The sequence below is a fragment of the Pan paniscus genome, chromosome 11 (assembly GCF_029289425.2).
Source record: "Pan paniscus chromosome 11, NHGRI_mPanPan1-v2.0_pri, whole genome shotgun sequence".
NCBI lineage: Eukaryota > Metazoa > Chordata > Mammalia > Primates > Hominidae > Pan > Pan paniscus.
The window spans coordinates 14,578,731-14,602,334 of record NC_073260.2 but is presented as its reverse complement, the minus strand read 5'-3'; the positions used below and the strand labels follow the sequence as shown (position 1 = coordinate 14,602,334).

Below are 23,604 nucleotides of genomic sequence, written 5' to 3'. Positions count from 1 at the left end.
CATTCACAAGCACACTGGCATATAATTTCATTATTGTGATCTAAGAGTGACTAGGTTAGTCTCATTAAATAAATGTAAAAACTAAAATAATCCTAAAATCTGCAAGATCTATGTAACACCTTACCGCTTGCTCAAACTATCTGCTTTACTGCTGGACTCTTCAGGGATTTATCACATTTATGATGCTGGAAGACACGTCTTATCTGACCTACTGACACATAAAACCTAACTTTTCTTATAGCAACAATGTCAAGGTCCTTTCTATCAATAAGATAGTACTTCAAGGCTCTCTAAACAGCTGCGAATATATTCTACCCTTTTGGTAAGCAGAAAAGTTCTTTATTCATAGAACTTAAGATGTGGCTCACATATAAAGCATTTTTAAAACATTAATATTTTTACTTTTACACTGCCTGAGTATAATCAGAAACTTTCACTAACAAAATTCCCACTGTGTAAAATATTTTAAGAATCAATTAAACTGTTACTTTTAAAAAAGTGTTAAATATTTGTTCTGATTCCCCACTGGGTTCAAAAACCTCTTTGATGTTAAGATGGGGAAAAGATAGATCTTTTCAGCAAATCTGAATAGCACAAAATGACACTTTGAAAAATGCCACCCTCTCTTAAATCTTTTCAAGTACATATTTTAAATGATCAACAAATAGATGACAAACTTAATTATTTTTGTAGCCCATATTAGGCTTCCCTTTGCACTTTAGTAGTACCTCTTATTAATTATTTCTGATCTTCAATGTACACCCAAGGCTACGCTTAATGTTTTAGCAAATAGAATACCATTCTTTTGAAATTGACAAAAGCTATAAATTTAACTCAAGACAGCTTTTGTAGTTCAGCTAGATTCAAGGTCATCTCAAGGCTTTTAATTACTAACCAGGAATTGAGGAGGTTTGTACCCGCTATAGTTGAGAGAAAGAGCAGCTGGCTTATTCATTTTCTTATTAAAGAGCATTATAAAACCTATCTTGGCAAATTACAAGTTTCTGATCACCAGTGGTGAGCACAAAGCAGCAAAGCAAATCATCTTCAAATGTTCATGTTTACTTTCAATCAACATAAACTTTAACAATGTCTAAAGACTACTTAATTTTAATTTCAGCAAATATGACTTATGCTTTAATAAAAAAATGTATAGATAGCTGGATTCCCAAAATGTTCCTATTTCCATTCTGAAATCAGACCTGTTAAAAACTGTGAATGCCCTTCAAATTAGCATAAGATTTATTTAGATTCTTTCACCATCAAACACTGCACAGGATCAGGATAGAAACTAGCCACTGAGGAACCCATGCAGATTTCTAAAGGAATGCAAGTTTAAATTCTCTCTGCATGTACTTAATTTCTATTCACACTCAGGTATAGGTAGGTCTCAAGACACATTAAAGACTTTGTGGGAGATGATATAATTGTATTAGAAGACACACGCACATCAACTTATCATCCCGAGATTTTTAGAGGCAACCAGAGAAGGCTCTAGGGTGTCTCTGCCACCCATTCAACCATATCTATAAGAATTCGAAGGTAGCCTCAGAAGGGTCCTTGAGCACAGCTCTGACCAGGCTGGAGATGCTAGGATGAGGGTGCAGGGCAACATTCTAGTGCCAGAATCAAAAAGAAAAAAAAGGGCGGGTGGGGGGGAATGACTCTCTCTCACCCCAAAATGATAAAAAGCAAAGAGCCTACCCACAGTATCTCAAATTCTATCTCAAGCATGAGGCATTTATTAAAATAAATAAGTACTGCTGGCAGCCCTGGATGTTGGTATGCAAGGTATCTCAGTGTAAATTAAAGTAGTTGTTGGTGAGGGTACATTGAGATAGACACACGCTTCTCAAAATTATCCCCCAAAATAAGCCAAGATAAAAGCAAGCACAAGATGGTGTGAGAAGCACTATTATAACACTGAAAAAATAAAACCTATCTAAATGGCCAGCAATGAAAAACAATGGGCTGTCATACAGCTATCGAAAGTTTCAAATAACTTGATGTTCAATGAGTGAAGTTTATAACAGGAGAAAAAACATTTAAAATTAAACAAAAAGCAGAAAACGTAATAGTATATACTGTATGACTAAAAAAATGCAAAAAAAAAACAACCTTGGATTTGAGGTCTAGAAGAGAATGTTAATGAAAGTTGCTTAGTGGTAGGATTATAGGTTATTTTCCCTTCGTTTTCCATATTCTCTTCAGTGACCATGCATTAATTTTAAAAACACTGGATTCTTAAGCAGCTCACATCTAAGAACCAAAGGACCTAAGGGCCACAGGCAATTCAAGCACAGACAGACCCTCAGAAATCACAAGTATTTAAAACCTAAATATACGATGCAGCTGTATCTTTCCTGCTTTTATTTATATGCAAGCACTTCCAACTGTGTTTCCCAGGGTATGTTCCTTAGACAATGCTTTAACCCTGCTTTCCAAACAAGGCATTTGAAACATCGGGTATTCTCCAGCCAGGAGTCCTTATCTATGCTCTGAAACTAGCTTTGGAGAATAAATTTACAGTGTTTCACACACTTCGGCTTGCTCAGTATTTATTTTTTGATGGACACACTGTACGAAAAGCAAACTTATTTTGAAATATTTTGAAAAGGCTCGCAGCAGATAGGAAATTTTATCTCCAAATGTTAAATGCACTTCTTCACAGCAGTACTTTCAGCAACTGCTTGCAGTCAGTTCTGAATTCCAGGGAACCAAAGTATCTCTCAGATTCGATCTGTCACCAAGAAAGGGAATATTTTTTTGTGGGAAAGCAATTGTATTTTCCCACATTAGGTGATTGATTAAGTTCTCTCCCTAAAAGGCTGATTGGTTTCCTGGTGCCAGTAAAATGATTGATGAATATTTCAACTGCAGCTACCCTGCTACACTCTTCACTTCACCCCTCCCCCATGCACCTCTCCCCTTTCCTGCTGGGTTCCCTTTTTACAGACCAGCAGCATTTAAGGAAGTTTCCCTTCTGTTTTGCAATTTCCCTTAATGAATCAACGTTCTCAAATGAAGCGCATTTAATCTTAGGAAGACAGCACTCTTCTCAATGCTGAATGAGTTTTGCAGATAAATATCCCATTACAAGGAACGAGGAAAAACTCTAAAATTAACTATGGGTTTGACTCAGCAAATGAAACTGTACTCAAAAAAGAGAAAGTGTGGCATGGAGGGGTTATAAATGAAAAAAGTGATCTTGTTTAAACAACAAAAATACTCCATAATTTATTTCAAATTTACATTACAAATTACCATAACATCAGAACTGTAACTGTAAACATTTCTATAAGGCAGACTCAAAGAATGAAATTTACAGATAAATTATGGGATCTCACAGACTTTAAAGCAGCCAAGGGTTCTAAAGCAGAACAGGGAAACAGTTTGGTAAATGTAAATATTCTTAGAGGGATGACTGAACAGTATCTGACATCAAAATCATCCCAGAGAATGTGGGCAGTCAGTACCACAGCTATTTGCTTTAGGCAGAACTTTTCTAAATTGCAACTTCCTGTTTTACCCAATTCATTCCATCATAAACCTGGAAAATCCTTTCAGGGATTATCTAATTTAGCTCCTCCATTTTTATAGGTGGACCCACAGAGACATGCATTTGAGACAGAGCTAGAATCAGATCCTAGGCATAAAGTATCTCCTGGGCCTCATAACTCCTCAATGTTTGGGCTCCTCTCTAAAGTCTTTTCCTATTCAAACTACTTTGCTAACATAATCTATTAACCCACACTTCCTATCCTCTTTTACATCTTTCTCACTATCTCTCTTTTCATTAGGAAATCACCTTCTGTATTTTATAAATTTTGGACACCTAGCTCTTATATTTCTTTTGTGAGACAGAATTTTAAAAAGGTACATGGGACAAAGGCCACCTTTTCCTAAACTGCATTCCCGAATACAGTCAAGCAAACAGCCACTAGTTTATTGGCCATCTCGTCTTAATCTGGGATATTTAGTCACTTTAAATTACAGGAAAACCATGTTTCCAAACAGAAACTACATTCTAGTTCCAGGAGGGCCTATCAAACCTTGGATTTAGCTTAAACACACTGCTTGACTTAGATATTGGCCCCCATTTCCTCAAGTAGCTGAAAAGCATATTCCTTTCCCTTATATTTTGTAGACTTACTCTGACTACCAGCAAGGGACTCTGAGATAAGCAAAAGGCTCATATTCCTGACTTGCCTCTTTCATTCATTCAATATTCATGGAACACCAATTCTCAGTGCTTAGGATACAGATAAAAGACATTGTACTCCTGCCTTGAGTAACTCAAAACACCTTCATTCCTTAGCACCCCTTGGGTTCACCGAAGATTGTCCCTGATTTGGCAAAATTGTTTTCTGGCCAAAGGCTTATTAAAACCAACATGAGGCCACGGGCTGTGGCTCACAGTTGTTAATCCCAGCACTTTGGGAGGCCAAGGCGGGTGGATCATGAGGTCAGGAGTTCGAGACCAGCCTGGCCAACACAGTGACACCCTGTCTCTACTAAAAATACAAAAATTAGCTGGGTGCGATGGTGGGCACCTATAATCCCAGCTACTCAGGAGGCTGAGGCAGAAAAATTGCTTGAACCCAGGAGGTAGAGGTTGCACTGAGCCAAGATCGCACCACTGCACTCCAACCTGGGTGACAGAGCTAGACTCCATCTCAAAAAAAAAAAAAAAAACAACCAACATGAGGTGGGATGCCGAGGCAGGCAGATCACCTGAGATCACAAGTTCGAGACCAGCCTGGCCAACATGGTGAAATCTCGTCTCTACTAAAAACACAAAAATTAGTCAGGCATGGTGGCGGGCACCTGTAATCCCAGCTGCTCCGGGGGCTGAAGCAGGAGAATCACTTAAACCAGGGAGGCGGAGGCTGCAGTGAGCCAAGATCTCGCCACTGCACTCCAGCCTGGGAGACAGAGTGAGACTCCAACTCAAAAAAAATAAATAAATAAAAATAAAAATAAAATAAAAGCCAGCATGAGAGAAAAGAAAAAAGTCACTTGCAATTCTAAGAGTGGGTCTTTTTGGCTCTCTAATCAATAAAAGTTGAATTCTGGGCCTCTCCAACATAGATAAATGCCCCAGATTCTCAGGTTTTTGCTTTTAGGCAGATACTATGCTTGGCAATTTACAGACCTTGTCTCTAATCCTTATAACCCTACAGTCAATTTCAGAAATGTCAGAGTATATTGGAGAAGAGGGGATGTTAAATCTATGAAACAAATTATTAATGCTGTTACTAGCTGCGAAATCTGGAGGTTTAAACTCTGTGGGTCTCAGTTTTCACCTGTAAGATGGGGATAACAGAACACCTACCTCAGAGTTAAGACGATAAATATACATAAGGTGTTTAGATTATAAACACTATGTAAATGTTAGCTATTAATGTTAAATGAGAACACTAAAGTTCAGAGAAGTCAAGTGACAAAGTCGCACAGCTGTGATCTTTGTTAGGCCACACTCCAGAGTCCCTGCTCTTTGCCTCACACCATCTAACCAAAATCCTTCCTCCCTGGATGGGACTACTATTGCCATTTCCAAAAAACAAAGCCCTCTAAATGCATGTCAATGGGGGGCTTCCCCCAGGTGGTTTATTATCCTGCTAAAAAGGCATCTTGGGGGAAGGATTCCAAGAATAGAGAGAGGAAGTCTCCTCACAGGTTAGACTTCAAGGGTACAGAAAGAATATGGAAGAAAAAAGCCAAATCTGTCTCAGTTATTAGGTTTCGTAATTAAAGCAATTTAACTCAACTGAAGAATGCAATTGAAGATTTCATGTGAATCTTCAAATCCAAACATTAAGAAATAAAAGAAAGGCTTGTATTTTCTTATAACTAAGCTCCAATCCCCACAAAACACAAAAATGTTTTCAAAGGTACATTACATGAAACTCCAAGAATATCAAGATAATTACAGAGCTCTTAGGAAGGAAGCCCAAATAATTATCTCACTGATCTTTCAACACCTACCCAAGCTTCACCTTGAGTTCTGATGCGGTAACTCCTTATTTGTTATTCACATTGTTATGTGACATTTCTTCAGCCAGCAAGCCCACTACAGGATGAGTTCTACCTAGTAACTACCCTAAGGAGTAAATTTCTAACTCTTTAACAACACAGTAATTGACTTACACTAAAATGTTACTCACACTAGGAAAGGATATTCTTCGACCAGAGGAAGAGATGCCTCTCCTATACAGACTTTATTACCATCTCAGTGAAAACCAGGTTAAAAGCAAACCAATTTACGAAACTGCATTACCGAAATCACAACTCTAAGACTCAGTGAAGCCAAACATGTCTAAGGAAAGCAAATAAGCAAACTATTCTCGATGGAAGTTTTAAAAAGCACGATAGGATCTTTATCTCTTATAAATTGTTCATTATTCTATAGCAATGACTCTTAAGAAATTCTGTTGTCAGATTTATTTCCACAAATGTCTACCCTTGGTGAGGCAACTGGTTCTCTTGAAAAACTGCTGCCACAAGACAATTATCAGTTAAGCAACAGGTTTCATGTAGCAGGTAACAAAAGCTTTATCAGAGAACTCAGTGAGAGTGCACTACCACACATTTCATGTATTCCCAAGCAAAGAAAACTTAAAATGATATGAACTCATTTTCAATAAAAGTAGCTCAATTATCGAGGGAAGTAAGAAAACTCCAAAGTAAAAAAGTACTACTAATGGTATCTGGTGAAGTCACCATCTTCTTTACACATTTCGTTAGTTCATTTAGACCTGGAGTTCTCATATATTTATGCCTGAGTGTTCTTCAGGATCCCTTTTACACTCTTAAAAATTATGAAGGACCCTAAAGGGTTGATATTTATGTGGCTTTGTCTATTGATATTTATCATACTGGAAAATAAACCTATGAAAAATTTAAAATATTTAATAATCCATTTAAATTTAATAAATTCACGTTAGTACAAATAACATTTTTATGAAAAATAAAATTGTCCAATAAAACATAAAAATTAGAAGAGTGGCATTGTTTTACATTTGGCTAATCTCCTTAATATCTGGCTTAATCCTAGCAGCTAGATCTCCTATCTGTTTACCCATTCAGTATATTGTGATTTTTTGTTGTTGTTGAAGCACAGGCAGAAAATCTGGCCCCACAGATTTATAATCAGAAAAGGAAGAAGTATTTGCTTTTTAAAGTAATTGTGGATAGTCTTCTTTGATACTACACCAAAACTCAATTAAGTGGTACTTTCTTAAAGGTTAGTTCAGTGTGAGTTTAAAACCATATCAATGAACTATGTGTAATCCGTTACATTAAAATCCATTGATTAATCTGGCATTTTGAACAGATCTCTTAGCTGTGTAGGATCCTGTAATATCACACATAGATCTTTTGGAAACTACTGAATTACTGAGATATTCAGATTTTCAAAATGTTGACACATTTCATAACATCAAAAATCATATTTATTTCATCATCCATCTCATCAGAAAAGACATTAACCATTGGGAAGCTGTCAAGCTCTTAGTGGCAAGTACAAGTTTTCCAAAACTAATTGTTGCTTGAAAGCTCAAATTTTATTTACTGGCAACCAATACTGTCAGTTTTCCTTGATATGACAGACTCACTGTTCGTTTAAGAAAAAAATAGTCTGCCAAATGCCCAAGGCTGAATCAAGTATAGTTTAATAATTTCAAGTATTCCATGAACAAAAGTAGCTGGCTCAGATCACAACATAATCACACAAGCACTTTGTCTTAAAACAACCATTTTAGTTTGCACCAGAAGTGCTTGGCATGTACTTTTCCATTTTGTCACACAGAATATCAAAAGTGCATGTACTCAAGGGTCAAGATTTTATCATCATTTTTACTGCTTCATCAAGGATGACATTAAGTGGAAAAGTCTTTTTAAAAAATACAAGTGCATGGAAGTGAAGAATATAATGACTACTAATACAGTTTGTGCCTTGATTTCTGGTAAGGGACCAACAGTTTTTACTCACTATTGTTTCTGCAAAATCAGTGTAAATGTCAATACAGTAAAAAAGGCAAATGATGTCTTAGCATTACGATTAAAATATATTTAAGAACATCCTGAAAGGGTCTCAAGGACCCCCAGAGGTTTGCAGACCACACTTTGAAAATCACTGGTTTGGATGCAACCATAAATAAATTTAAGGACTCAATAAATGGGAAGAGATTAAGTCTGAAACAAACAATAGTAATGAATGGTCAAAGAATGACAGAAAATACAATTGAGTACTACTTCATTATTTGTTTATAAATTTTAAAAAGCAAGGGATGAGGAAGCGGGATAAAGTACATAAGGCTACACATTAGTGTTCTGTCTTCTAGCTTTTCTTTCGTGACAGAAAGACTAAATTAGATAAACTGGAGTTAGCCATAATAAAAAGAACATTGCATCTGATCCAGTGGAGTATAAGGAATTAAAAGACTGAATTTTTAATTCTTCCAAGGTGATACAGCTTCATACAGCTTCATGATTGAAATGGGGACTTGAATTAATAAAATTAGTTTTAAAAATGAAAACTGCCAGGAGCGGTGGCTCACGTCTGTAATCCCAGTACTTTGGGAGACTGAGGCACGTGGATCACTTGAGGTCAGGAGTTCGAAACCAGCCTGGCCAACATGGTGAAACCCTGTCTCTACTAAAAACATAAAAATTAGCTGGGCATGGTGGTGGATGCCTGTAATCCCAGCTACTCAGGAGGCTGAGGCAGGAGAATCACTTGAACCCAGGAAGCTGAGGTTGCAGTGAGCAGAGATCGCACCGCTGCACTCCAGCCTGGGCAACGGAGTGAGACTCCATCATAAAAAAAAAAAAAAAAGAAAGAAAAAACTATCTGGTTAAGCTATTCCCTTCACTGATTCAGTCTATGCTTCATTTTGCGGTAGATTTGTTACTAAAATGTTTCCTGAGCTCTAAACTATGGGATTACACCTGAAGGAAACATCATAGATAAAATATCACAGGAAATCTAATCAATCATCTCTTTTTTTCATCAGTGTTTTAGAAGAAAATAGAGAATACAGAAATTTGGGCATTACAATGATGGGTTGGAAGAGCAAGCAGAACCCACTCTTAGACCTCCAAAATGCTCTTATACACAGATCTAAAAATCCATGATTCTATGAAATGTAAGGAGGAACTGGAAATAAAAAGCTGGGAAGATTATCCATCTTTTTCACATGAAGAATTTAGTTGTGCATTTCTCTCTCAAAATATGAATCTTGAGTATATTTTTAATGAGTTATAAATTGTTTACAATGCAAATAGTTGTTCAAGCAAATATCTGTTAGATACATTCTCTGCTAATAATACCACTACAATTCCAATGTGCTATAGCTATTACTCTAACAACTCCCTTAATCACTATTACCAAATTTTTAAAATAATTTCTCACTTGGGCAGTGAGTGCAAAGTCACTATTCTGGGTCAAACCACCCACAGAGTATATCTTCAAATCAAATGCCTGGATTTGTTTCCCTGAATACATTACATGTTGCTGCCCAGGGAATTGGTTTTAGAAACATTACACCTGCCAGCTGACTTATCAGCAGGGCCCATAGAACTGACACCAACTTAAAGGCAAGAATCAGTCCAGAAACAGAAAAATATACTGCTACTGCCATCTGTGGTTTATGCTTGAATAGCTTCTCTGGTGTAAACAAATTGAAGGGTGTAGAGTTTACAATTAGAATCCAAAGGCCTCATCATTTAAAGACACTTTTTTAAAGTTAATTCTTAATGTAACAAATTGTATGGTTTATTTAGTATAAGACGTAAGAATCCGTGATTCTGTATTTGAGCTTATTATATAATGCTGATGGAGAAACCACAAACTACCCTGAATGAAAACTACTCCATCGCATAACTTTATTTGTCCCAAACACACACTCCTTAAAGAAACTCAGAACACTTGAAGCCCTCCTGTGAATTTATCATTAGAATCATTTCTCTTTTGAAATCGTGACTGTCAATATTAAAACAGCCCCCGAAATTTTTAAAGCTTAAAAATTTTAGGAAATCCAGGAATTTTCTATTTAGACGTAAGAATTTGGCCAGTTTGCTTCTGTCAAGATAAAAATTTGGAAGTTCAATTATTCCTATAATTTTTTTAAGAACAAAAATTCCAAAATGCAAATGAAGTTTCAAAGTAGGCTATTTTCACAGTTTGCTTTCTCAAATGACAACCACTGTAGCTTGGGGATCAAAAGATTTGGTGCAGCTGGGGGTGGGGAAAAAAGCAATTCAGCTCCCCAGCAGCCGGCTGAGGAAATCCTGGTCCGCTCCCAAACTAAATCACTGTTAATTAGAATTACCGGGTTACACTAGTAAAGTCTTATTTAAATAACTGTAACCACTGAAAAAAATCTGGGTTTTTTTGAGACGCTTTTCTACAAAGGCTGCTGTTTAATAGCAGGTAACAAAGAATGAAGAACGAAATACCGTAGGAAATGTTTTATTCTTTCAAATGATGCTCTCCTCTTTTTCCTGTGGCTATTTCTCCGCCATACTGAAAAACAGGTTAGACATCTCACAGTGGTTTTCTTCTGATCTTCTATTACTTACTAAGGGTGTTACAGTCTAACACCCTTGTCTTTTTCTTAAAGACAAGTCATGTTGGAAAACAATCAATGAACAAAAGACTGGGCTGGATTCTAGAAATACTGTATATCAAAGTTACATCTAGAGACGTTTTTTAAATTTAAGCTCAGCTGAATCTGAAACTTTAGCTCTAAAAAGCTCAATACCCAAGAAAGAATTACCTGCTCAGTACCAAACCACTTTCTTGCTCATTTTTAATAATTCTGGTATTTCTGAACCCTAGTTATCGAAGGCATCCATAAACCCTTAAGAAATTACCTGAGCCAGGAAAAAACTTTAATTAAAAAGTTAAGGTTGATCTTAATGCAGAAGTGTGAAAGAAACATTTTCCTTCACAACTTAATTGGTTTTGGAAATGCTCTCAAAGTATTACAAAGAGTTGGGTATATCAGATCACTACTTATGTGGGCAGATTAGATAGCTACCTTCTGTTAAAAACTGTTTCAAGCACATTTATTCTTTATTGAAATACAAGCGTGTTTATCTGTTGATTCAGAACTTTGATTTTTCTAATTCTGACCTTTTTCCCACATGACTAGAATCTGTTTTTACACATGAAATAAGGCACTTTTATTGTCCTACTTAAAAAAAACAGACTGACCCAACAATGTAAAATTTACTCTAAAACACATCTTCTCAAGTGTCACTTTCAACTTAATTATTATGCATGGAAAAAATACTGAACAGAAAAGTGTCATTAATTTGGCTATAAATCAAAAATAAACTTAAGAAGCAAAAATTATGACCAGCCCCAAAGATCTCGATGAATTTGCTGACAATGAAGTCTCCTAATGTGGGAGAATCTATCCTGGCTTTATGCAATTCTTAAGCTAGAAGTTGCCATCTGAACACAATTCATTAACAAACCAATTTTTCAACATAACCAATAAATAATATCTACCCAATTATAAAAATGAAGTGGTAAATCTTCCTACTAACACAAATGAAACTAACACAGCTCCAAGCTCCAAAACATGCAAGCATCATTAGCAATTTAAAGCCAACTTGCACAACAAACACTAGGGGTGGTATAAGAAACTTCCTCTACCAATGTTACAGCAACAGTTGGCATTTCTACCTACCATCCTCCACTATTCTAAAATGTGGTATTTTAATCTAAACTCTATTTTCCACCTTTGCCCCAAAACCCTAGGAAAAAAGTAGGGAATGAGAAACCAGAAAATTCTAAATAAAATATGGAAATGCATGATTTGGACATATTTTTGGAAATTTACCAGCAGTTATTTTTCTCATTAGCTCCCCATCCAACTCCCTTTCATGTGCTAACACATGTGCCTTGCATACACCTTTTTGCTACGGAAGTCAGAATGAATTATAGATTAGGAATCATGTCATCATATTTTGGTTACATGAATCAGAACTGCTGAATGATTTGGTGGCTTGTACACTGGAGACTGTAAATGTGGTCATCTCCCACCTCAGCTATGCAAAATCACCAGTGAATTTGCTCACTGTCGCCTTTCTTCTACCCTAGCCGTCTTTGGAGGTCACAGAAGCTATAAAAAAAGAAAAAGAAAAAAAAAAGCAAAACCTGCGTGCTGTATGTACTAAGAAACAACAGTACTACAGCATGTTTTTGGTTTTGTTTTTTTCTAACGGCAGTAGGAAAAAATTCTGGGGCAACTCAAAATTAACTTAATTTTTTAAATCACAGAACTGAAAAGTTAAATCATCATGGGAAATATTTGCCAATTTATTTTCCAGCATAAACATTTGGACGGCATGGTTATAGCAGGAGAAAAAGGCACCGTGCTATTCAGTGAACTTCTCCCCATTTCCTCTAAAGTGTAATTACATAAAATATGCTTTTAATTACTTATAATGGCTTATAACCTTCCTTTGCCTTCCTTTGCTTTAAATATTTAAAAGTATATTCCCTCATTCTCTTAAAATGAACAAATGCAATATTCAGCATACACTTCCTCAAATCATTCATCTTCCTTTGAAATCCCAAAAGGGAGCAGTCCTCTATTACAACTAAATGAGTTCATGTTTGTTATGAAAACCTACAAGCAACAACTGAAAATAGCGCAGTCAGCACAGGGAATTCCTGGAAGGATGATGGTGCATCAAAAGGCTAGAAAGAAACTCTGTTCTGACAGAATAAAAACCATTTAAAGGACTGTAAATTCAGCATAAATGGTGTTTCCGGTAGGAAAACATTTCTAAAATGCCACCTCCAGTTTATTTCTTCATGACAGAGACCAAAAGACCCCCTATCTGTATAGTTGTCTCTTGAAAATAGTTCATATAAAATAGAAATTAGTCACTAGGAGTAAAAAACAGATAATTCATTTCTTTTCTACTCAGAACAAGCAGTTTCATATATTTTTGGAGAAAAATATTAATTAGGAAGCAAAAAAGAAAAAATGTGCCCATTGTTCCATGGGCAAACTTAAAAAAATTTTTGGCAATTCTTCTGTGAGCATGTTAACTTCATAAGTGCTAATGAACATAAATTGTAAAACATTGCACAATGCTAGCTTTTACACTGAAAAATATCCCACAACGGTCTAGCGTCTAGTGTATTTTAAGCCCATCAAGCTGCCAAAAGTTCCCATTGTATTTTCAGCAAAAAGAAAACATCTGTACCACTAACTTAGACTAATGTAAAGCTTTAAAGCCACCTTAGTCTAAATGGATTGCTCGATAACATTCTTTCAAATGGTTCTGACCAATTGAGGAAATGAGACTATGAATGGGAAATCTGATTGAGTTAAAATTACCATTGAGTTCTTTAAAATGTACTAATGAATAATTAATAACAAATGCAGTTCTTAGGTTTCTCTTACAACACTATTATTCTCAAGTAGAATTGAAAGCAATATTGCAGTAAATATTGAATTGCAGTAAAATCCGTCATCTACATTATATGCACAGGTGGGTACAGGAAGTATTCACACATAGGAAGGCATCACAGAAATATACACGCTAATATGGGATATAAGATGGGGCTTGGATTCAAAAAAATCAGCATGGGAAAATTTAGATCAGGATTTACAACACTCACAAATTAATACCAAACCAAATCTCCACACAAACTTAGCTTAAAAAGTCAAAGGCATTAAAGAAATCCTTTGTTCCTATTATACTGTCTCCTTCTACCCTAACTGGATTCCAGCTTCCCCCTTTGTGACACGGAATTTTATTGATCTCAAACATGTTCACATTCAGAAATTAGTTGCCAACGACAGCCCACGGAACGGCCAGCCACCTAGCCATCATATATCATACACAAATTAAAAAAAAAAAAAGAGCTCTGAAAACACATCACTATTTTTAAGATCAGCAACATCAAGTGAAGTTAACCAAGCTCTCTTCTACACGGACTTTTCCCTTTTGTAAAAAACACCAGATCTCCTAAACTAACAAAATGTTTGACTAGTTAATAAACGTATGAAGGCACGGATCCAACCCAAGATTTCCACCGTCTGTAGCTACTCACTCATTCAACAATTGAGCGCCTAACTGACCTATTTTCAGGTTACTTTCCTCACACCTGCCAGGTCACTGTCCTGATTGAGAAACCTCTTGGTGAAGCAGTTAATTTTTAGTGCCTCCTAACTGTCCCGGGTGTTTGCATTCAATTTGAAATCTGTTACTTGTTAGACACTGTTCGGTCCTAGATCTTTCAGAGAATTGCGAGTTTATGGCGCAGCGAGGGGAGGAGGCACGGATCTCTGAGAGCCTCCCTTTATTCGGAAATGAGGAGATGTGAAAAGTGGAAAACAGGGCAAATAAATAAATCGGGTTTGCCGCCGGAGCGTTTGCCGGCCGGTGCGAGCACCCTTTGTAATGCAGGCCTCCCGGGGCGATCGCCTGCGCTAATTGCTCCAGGGCGCTTTCCAAGTTCAAAAGTTCACCTTTTACGACCTCACAAAAGCTCCTAACACGTTACCAATAAAAACATTCCGCGGCAAACACCGAGGAGGAAAATATCAAACAGATACAAATAAAACATCCCGCAGGGGGAGGGAGCGAAGAGGAGGAGGGCGAGGAAGCCCCGAGGAACCTGAGGACCCGGCCCGGGCGAGGGGGCGAGGGACGAGCGGTAGGAAGGGCCGGGCCAGGTGAGGGATTCTCAGCTCCCAGGGTCCCGGATCGGGACAAGAAAGAGGAGAACTGAGACTAAGAGGTGGGGACCGGGACCTGCCGGGCAGAAGCCGGGAGGAGGCAGGTGTCCGGGGCCCCGGGGCGGGCTGGAGCCCTCGGCCAGGGAAGGCCGTTGCCTGGCGGAGAGGGGAGCTGAGCAGGGGCGGAGACCGGCCAGAGCGCGCGGGGCGTTGAGGAAGGTGAGGCGCAGGGGAAGCAGGAGGCGCGAAGGGGTCCGAAAAAGGAAACGACTGGGGGATGTCTAGCGAACGGGGGTTCGGCAGAGGTAGGGGGCTCGTAGTATTCAAGGAAGAACGCTCGAGGCTGCAGAAGAGGAAAACGCTCTAGAAAGCTGAGCGGTACAAGGGTGCTGTGGAGTCGGGTCAACAGGGCAAGAAGGGAGCGTCCTCGGTGGGAGGAGGAACCCCTGTAGGGGAAAAGAGAGGCTCTGCGTTAAGGGAACCCGAGTGAGGGGATGCCCCCACTGACGGACCGCGGGGGGGACTTCCAAGCTGAGGGGCCCGGGGGGAGGGGAAGGTTCGGTGCTGGGAAGACAGGGGGAGGGGACCCGGGGGGAGGAGGGAGGATTGGTGCTGAGGGGACGGGGGGAGGGGAAGCCTGTGCAGAGGGGACGGGGGGAGGGGGAAATGAAGCTCGGTGCCCAGGGACCCGGGCAGGGGGAGGGTCCGCGCGGAAGGGAACAGGGACGAAGGAGGAGGATCCACCCTGAGCGAGACCGGGGAGGAGAGGGAGGGTCCGCGCCAAGGGGGAACGGGGTGAAGGGCCACCCTAAGGGGCCGCGGGGCCGCTGCGGCTTCCCAGGGCAAGGGTCGGCAGAGAGGAGGGGGATCCCTGGCGGAGGCTCAGGAAGCCGGTTCCTGCCTGGCCCGGGCGTCGCAGGCCCCTCACCCACCGTTGCGCGGCGGCGGAGGGAGCGCGGCGGGCGGCTCCAGGAACCCCGCCGAGCCCCCGCCGCCTCCCCCTCCGCTAGGCGGCGGTTCGTCCCGCTCCATGCGGTGGTGCCTAGGGTCCGCGCTGGGTTTGCTGCTCCGCCATGACCGGCGCCCTAGTCGCCGTGGTCGTCGTCCGCCGAGGGGAGGAGGTTGTCAGGAGCCCGCGAGCTCCCGGCCGCGGCTCTCTCCGGGCACCGAGCCGCCCGGCTCCGCGCCGCTCCGCGCCCCTCCGCGCCGCGCCCCCTCAGCACTGGCCAGCTCCCTCCCCTGACGTCACACGCCGCTGCCGCGCAAGGCCCTGAGGGGCACGCTGGAAGTTGGAGTCCGCTCTGCGAGGCCGGCCACGCCGACCGCACCAACTGAAGGGGTGGAAGGAGGGATAAGAAGTCCTGAGAAGGGAAAGCTAAAGTCTGTCAATACCAAGAACCATGACAAAGCGTTTGATGTCTATGTAGTAAGCGGATACTTCCGGGCCTTGTCTTGATTGTGATTTCTACCTGATCAAAGTTCCCTAAGAGTCCTCGTAACCCCCCACCCCAACGAGTCTTTGCGAGGAGGCGGATCGCGAGGCAGCCGGGTGAGCACGTGCAACGAAGCCCAGCCCTGTGGGCGGGGCCCTGGAGGCGGGGCTTGAAGGTACTCACGTGGGCCTCTCCCTGCCGCTGCGGGACAAATTGGACCGGAGATTAAAGGACCGGAGTTTAACTCGAGGTGACTGCGTTCGTATGCAAATGGAATCTATAAAATTCTTCTTTCCGGGGTAGTCTTTAAAGACTTTTTACCTCCGGGTGGGCGGGAAAGACTAAAGTTTCCCCTCCTCCCCTTTCATTTTCCCCCTGCCCATAGAACAGATGGGCAAACTAAGCTCCGGGCCATTGGGGCTATTAAAGAAAGCCCTAGGCTCTTGACCCCAGGTGTCTTGAAACCTTCCGTTTAAGAGGGATCCCTTGCCCAGCCTTGTTTGCCTTCCCCTTTCCTCAGTTTCCCTATCTGTAAAAGGGGGTTGGAATAAGGACAGGATCAAGTTGGAAGATCGCAAACCCCTGCCCCTCCCACCTCAGTTTCCCGAAGCTTTCCGGAAGCAAAATCCCGAATTTTGCAGCGGCTCCCGGCCGAATTCACCCGCTGCGGCCACCAGGTGGCGCGCGGCCACCGGTCACTAGGCCCGCCGGGGTGTCCGTCTTCGGCGACCCCATCGGGAAAGGATTTCGCTGCTGCCGCCAAGGGTCTAAGGCCTACCTGGCCCACTTGAAGACAAAGAACGAGAACGTTGGTGCTTTGCCCACTTCTGCTCTGCCGGATTATGCTGCAGCTTCCTCGGTGGCCGCTCATTCGCCCTCTCCTGCCCCACCCGCCCCACCAATCCCTTAGCCCTTTTATTTATTTATTTATTTATTTTTTTGCCTAATTTTAAGTCCTCGTCCTGGCATTCGCATCCCTGCTTGGCCTGACCCTTGCCCACATTTCGCACCACACCCCGTCCCTCACCTGCTACGAAAGTTGCAACGCTTCTCTGCACTTGGGGGCAACTGGACCTTACCAACCCTGGTGAAACTGTATTTCATACGTAACCTGGGAGACTTACATTAACGCTCTGCCGTCTAAACCTCATACCTGCTCTATGAGATAGCAACAATATTGTCCCTTTCCAGCACTGATGAAGTCCACCAGAAGTGATGGGGATTCCAGCTCCATTCTGTCACACACCAGAACCTTAATCCTTGGCTCCTTCAAGCTGGAAGGCGGCTGACTTCACCTGACCCACTCCCAAACTCCTATTCATCTTTCAAGATCCTGTTCAAATGTTTCTTCAGTGGCATCTTCCTTAATACCTTCCACCGAGGGACAACTAGATCCCCTCTGCTAGGTAGCAGTGTTTCAGGAGCTTAACCCTGTGACTAAGAGAGGACAGCCTGCCATTCCCTCAGCTGTGGGTTCTAAAATACTTTAGGACCTTGCTGGGCGCCGTGGTTCATGCCTGTAATCCCCACACTTTGGGAGACTGAGGCGGGCGGATCACCTGAAGTCAGGAGTTTGAGACCAGCCTGACCAATATAGAGAAAACCCGTCTCTACTAAAAATACAAAATTAGCCAGGCGTGGTGGCGCATGCCAGTAATCCCAGCTACTCAGGAGGCTGGGGCAGGAGAATCGTTTGAACCCAGGAGGCGGTGACTGCGGTAAGCCGAGATGGCGCAATTGCACTCCAGCCTGGGCAACAAGAGCAAAACTCCGTCTCAAAAAAAAAAAAAGAAAAAAAAAAAAAAGTCAGGACCATCTGGCCTTTCTCAGGAATCTACCTTTTTGTCACAGGTTCTGGTGGTAGTGAGTTCTCTGTCCCTGGAGATGCCATCAGAGCCTAAGTGGCACTGCAGAAACGTGCAGCCCTGGAGTTTCGGTAGTTGATGAAGATTCTAAGTCAACCCTCTTTAGATGGGCAGAAGAGTTCATCCAAATGCTCAGCCCCTGGAAACAACTCCTCCAGTCCTTCAGACTACAGCTCTGTTGTCCCTTCCTTCCATAAACCTTCCCACACCTCCCTGACTAGTCACATCCCTTTATTCTCATTCATAACCCCAACTGCTGAGTACAGATCTGGCACATAGTAGGCTCTCAATAATTGCTGACTGGGTGAAAGAATGGATAAAAACAGCTAACCTTAGGTGAGTGACTTCTGAGCCTCTATTTCCTGTCTTCTAAGGGGATGGGTAATAATGATAGTTGCTACCTAGCAGGAATGCTATGAGAATTAAACGATGCTTGCAAAGCAATTAAAGGTCTGGCCTAATAAATGGAACCTCTTACTAATGTTATTTAAAGAGTGGTTCTAAATCTCAGATGCATGTCTTCTGAAAGTGCTTCTGGGAGGAGTCAAATACCACAAGACTGAGAAAAACAAGGGAAATGACTGTGCTAGAGACCCCAGCCACTGTCCTAAGCACAGACAGCCCAATGAACTAAGCACTCACTATGAGTCCAGCACCTACTATGGGGCCTTTTATCTAATCTCTCTACATTTCTTCCAACAATCCTAAGAAATCAATACTTTCTCCCCCGGTTTAGAAATGTGGGGACAGGTTCAGAAAGATGAAAAAGACTCTGCTACCACCTGCAGGACTCAAGACAAAAGATCTGGAAAGGAATGTGTCTAAGGGTAAGGAGGGATCTTAGGGGGCTGTGGTTCTGAGGCCAGAGGCAGCAGACAGACGGGACCAGACCGGGATACAGCTAAGAACAAGGCAGGCATGGCCGGACATGGTGGCTCACACCTGTAATCCTAGCACTTTGGGAGGCCGAGGCGGGTCAGATTGACTGATCTCAATCGGGAGGGATGACTAGAAGTGAGACTAGGTGGAGAGGAAGGCTTTCAGGTGGAAGGAACAGCATGTGCCAAGGTCCCAAGGCCAGATCACGGCTTGGCCCATTTGAGGAGCTGGGAGAATCTGTGGTGACCAGAGCCCACTGAGAGAGAGAAGGGTAAAGAGGAGGCAGCCAGAGATTATCAGGTCATGTGGGGGAACAGCCAGCAGGGGGCAGAGTTCCTCTAGTGACGGCAGCCTTGCTCTTCCTTGTCCTGCCTAGAGTCAGAGCAAGGCCGCAGTTCATCAAGAAAGTGCTTGGGTAGGGAATCCCCCCTGCCGGCTTCGATTTCTTTTAAGTACGCTCTGTCCCGTTTTTGAATACATAGGACACACACATTACAAAATCCACAGGATGCAATGAAAGTTCTTACTCCCTGGATCTCCTTAGAACCACCGTGCTGACTTTTTGCATTGTTTTTCAGATAGTCTATGTCCATAAGAACATACACGATATTTACTTTTTACACTAATCTAGCCCCGGTTTTGATGCCTCCCAGGGGATCTCTAGTTATAGAAGAAGCTTATTTGTGGATGGGCACAGTGGCTCATGCCTGTAATCCCAGCACTTTGGGAGGCCGAGGTGGGCGGGTCACGAGGTCAGGAGTTTGAGACCAGCTTGGCCAACATAGTGAAACCCTGTCTCTACTAAAAATACAAAAAAATTAGCTAGGCGTGGTGGCAGGCACCTGTAATCCCAGCTACTTGGGAGGCTGAGGCAGGAGAATTGCTTGAAGCCGGGAGGCGGACATTGCAGTGAGCCGAGATTGCGCCACTGCACTCCAGCCCGGGCGACAGTGCGAGACTCTGTCTCAAGAAAAAAAAAAAAAAGAAGAAGAAGAAGCAGCTTATTTGTACTCAGTGTGTGCTTTGCACAGGATTCTTTAATTCAGCTGAGAGTTGTAGAGCACCGTACCTTGTGCCAGGTCAGTGGTTCTCAAACCCTAAGCCCCCTGGAGCCCTGGAGGGTGTGTTAAAACACAGATTGCTGGGCTCCATGCCCAGAGTTTCTGATTTTGTGAGTCTGTAGTGGGGCCTGAGAATTTGCATTTCTTTTTCTTTTTTCTTTTTTTTTTTTCTTTGAGAAGGTCTCGCTCTGTCACCCAGGCTGGAGTACAGTGTCACGATCTTGGCTCACTACAGCCTCTGCCTCCTGGGTTCAAGTGATTTTTGTGCCTCAGCCTCCCGAGTAGCTGGGACTACAGGCACGTGCCACCACGCCCAGCTAAGTTTTGTTTTTTGGTTTTGTTTGTTTGTTTGTTTGTTTTTGAGACAGAGTCTCACTCTGTTGCCCAGGCTGGAGTGCAGTGGTGCCAGCTCGGCTCACTGCAACCTCTGCCTCCCGGGTTCACAAGCGATTCTCCTGCCCCGCCTCCCGAGTAGCTGGGATTATAGGCATGCACCACCACACCAGCCTAATTTTTGTATTTTTAGTAGAGGCGAGTTTTCACCATGTTGCCCAGGCTGGGAGAGTTTGCATTTTTAACAAGTTATCCGATGATGCGGAGGCTGAGACCAAGGACCACACTTTGAGAACCACTGAGTTCAATGTTCATGGGGAGAAACTAAGAATGTGCCCTAGGAAGTCATGCTCCAACACAAGGAAACAAACACACCAACAAGAAAGACAGTCCCATTGAGCAATAAATTCTATGAAGAAAATGAGACCAAGCATGGTGGCTCACACTTGTAATCCCAACACTTTGAGAGACTAGGGTGGCTGGATTGCTTGAGCCCGGGAGTTTGAGACCAGCCTGGGCAACACAGAAGACCCCATCCCTAAAGTAAATACAGAAATTAGCCAGCATGGTGGCACATGCCTGTAGTCCAAGTTATTCAGAAGGCTGAGGGAGGAGGATAGCTCGAGCTGGAAAGTTGACGATACGGTGAGCTGTATTCGCAACACAGCACTCCAGCCTGGGTGACAAAGGAAGACCCAGTCAAAAAAAAAAAAAGGAAATGCTGGGTGCAGTGGCTCATGCCTGTAATCTCAACACTTTCGGAGGCCAAGGTGGGAGGATTGCTTGAGCCCAGGAGTTCGAGACCAGTCTAGGCAACAGAGTGAGACCCCGTCTCTGCAAAAAAAAAAAAAAAAAAAAAACTTTAAATTAGCCAGGTGTAGTGGTGCACACCTGTAGTTTCAGCTACTCAGGAGGCTGAGGTGGGAGGATCACTTGAGCTGGGAAGGTCGAGGCTGTAGTGAGCTGGGATCGCACCACTGCACTACGGCCTGGGCAACAGAGTGAGACCCTATCTAAAAAAAAATAAAAATTTAAAAGCCGGAAGCTACTGGAGTTTGGGAGCCGACAGGAGGGATTCCAGAGGGAAGGAGAAATGAAAGACGGAAGACAGGTTGGGGTTGCTGAGCCTTGGGAAGGCTTAACAGCAGTCAGGTCCCTGTCCAGAAGTGGGTGAAATCGGAGAGCGCAAGGGCTCACGTGCCCTGGGAACATCCGTCTCTCATGCGAACTTTACAAACACTCCAAAAGGAAAGCACGAGTCCCCCATCTTACAGATGAGGAAACTGAGGCACACAGGTGAAGGGACACGCCCAAGGTCCCACGACTCACAGGACAGGACCTGAGTCCGTGCGAGGAGCCCACGCGCCTCGCCCTGGCCCCGTTGCTCCTGCCGGCTGCGATCGAGACCCACCCTGGCGCGCGGGCAGGGATGCCCTTGGGAGAGCCGCCCGACGACGGGGAGGCCCCGCGAACGGCGGGCGGGGCGGGGTGCCCCCTCCGCCCTAGCTCCGCCCCTGGCGGCGCTGGAAGAGCCGCGGGGCGGGCAGCAGGGTGCAGGCGCGGGGCGCGGGGCAGGCAGAGCGGGCGAAGGCGCGGAGCTCGCAGTGCAGCCCGCGCTTCCCAGCGTCAGTGCCCGGCCGCCTGTGCCTACCGTGCCCGTGGCGCCATGGCCGCTGCCGCCCTCCCGCCCCGGCCGCTGCTCCTTCTGCCGCTAGTGCTGCTGCTGAGCGGCCGCCCCGCGCGCGCCGACAGTAAGGTACGCACGCCCCTCGGACCCGCGCGGCTCGGCGGGTAGCGGGGCGCGAGGGGGCGCTGTGGCTGGGGTGCGGCCCGGGAGGGAGCCCGGGGCCAGGGCGGAGGAGCCGGGAGCTGAGAGACCGAACCTGGGACTTCTCAGCACTGAAGCCGCAGGGGCAGGGGCCCCGAGAGAGGGGCGCGTGGAGGAAGAAGCGCTGGAGATGTAGGGATGCTAGGGACCCGGGGCCTGAGGAAGGGGCGCTGGGACCGGGTCCGATTCCCGGAGGGGTCGGGGGATTTCCCCGGAGTGCTGGCCAGACTCGGGGTTCGTAGGGGAAGCTCCTGGCAACTGTTACCCAGCGACTCCCAGGCTTGCAGCAAGCCCTGGGCCACGGCTTTCACGGCCCGCTGGGGACTGGGGGTCTTCTCTACCCGATGAACGCAGCCGCGCTGGCCACTCGCCTGGCCTCTGATGTTCTTGCCAGGGACCGGGTGCACCCCCTGCAGGACTAGGTAGCTCCAGAAGTGGTCTGAGCTGTTCTCTGCTGTGGCTAAGAGGGTCTGCTCTGGTGTCAAGCCGACCTGGGTTCAGTCGCACATCCGCTTCTCATCCGCCATCGCCCATCTCAGCCTCCGTCTATTCACCTGTAGATACAGGGAGAATCATGGGACCCACTTCCTGCAGTTGATGGTCTCTAGATGCGGTGTGGTCATGCCTGTAAAGTACTTAGCACTAGGCCGGGCGCGGTGGCTCACGCCTGTAATCCCAGCACTTTGGGAGGCCGAGACGGGCGGATCACAAGGTCAGGAGATCGAGATCATCCTGGCTAACACGGTGAAACCCCGTCTCTACTAAAAATACAAAAAAAAAGTAGCCAGGCATGGTGGTGGGCGCCTGTAGTCCCAGCTACTCCGGAAGCTGAGGTAGGAGAATGGCGTGAACCCGGGAGGCGGAGCTTGCAGTGAGCCGAGATCGCGCCACTGCACTCCAGCCTGGGCGACAGAGCGAGACTCCGTGTCAAAAAAAAAAAAGAAAAAAAAAAATACTTAGCACCAGAGCACTTGGGGTGTTCTGGAAATGACTCCCTGATGGCCAGGTTCAGTGGCTCACACCGGTAATCCTAGCACTTTGGGAGGCCAAGGCAGGTGGATCGCTTGAGGCCAGGAGTTCAGGACCAGCCTGGCCAATATGGTGAAACCCCATCTCTACTAAAAATACAAAAATTAGCTGGGCGCAGTGGCACAAGACCAGTCTAGGCAACAGAGTGAGACCCCGTCTCTACAAAAAAAAAAAAATTAAATTAGCCAGGTGTGGTGGTGCACACCTGTAATCCCAGCTACTCGGGAGGCTGAAGCAGGAGAATCGTTTGAACCCAGCAGGCGGAGGTTGCAGTCAGTGGAGATTGCACCAGTGCACTCCAACCTGGGGAACAGAGCAAGATTGTGTCTTAAAACAAAACAAAACAAACAAAAAAAAACGGACAGACCTTGGGGAGAGTGAGGAGCAGGACCAGAGCCCTGGTCACAGAGCGTGAGGGCAAAAAAGTGACTTCCAATACCTCTCCAGCCTCTTTCCTGGTAG

The 23,604-nt window shown here is 44.0% G+C and overlaps 2 protein-coding genes across 9 annotated transcripts in view; one reads left to right on the top strand and one right to left on the bottom strand.

Moving 5' to 3' along the window:
- NR6A1 (nuclear receptor subfamily 6 group A member 1) overlaps positions 1 to 18,204 on the bottom strand; it is a 254,041-nt gene extending 235,837 nt beyond the window's left edge. For 3 of the 7 annotated variants that reach the window (XM_034929033.3, XM_055117621.2, XM_055117623.2), the window contains exon 1: positions 15,647 to 18,202. In XM_034929033.3, the coding sequence (XP_034784924.1) occupies positions 15,647 to 15,746 (100 nt within the window). In that variant the 5' untranslated portion in view covers positions 15,747 to 18,202. Of the gene's footprint in view, positions 1 to 15,646 lie in introns of all 7 variants that reach the window. The other 4 variants (XM_055117620.2, XM_055117622.2, XM_055117619.2 and 1 more) reach the window with 3 other exon arrangements.
- A 1,271-nt stretch (positions 18,205 to 19,475) lies between these two features.
- OLFML2A (olfactomedin like 2A) overlaps positions 19,476 to 23,604 on the top strand; it is a 40,098-nt gene continuing 35,969 nt past the window's right edge. Inside the window, exon 1 of one of the 2 annotated variants that reach the window (XM_055117618.3) lies at positions 19,476 to 22,041. In XM_055117618.3, coding sequence (XP_054973593.1) covers positions 21,715 to 22,041 — 327 coding nt within the window. In that variant the 5' untranslated portion in view covers positions 19,476 to 21,714. The remainder of the gene's footprint in view (positions 22,042 to 23,604) is intronic. The other variant, XM_034929035.4, reaches the window with a different exon arrangement.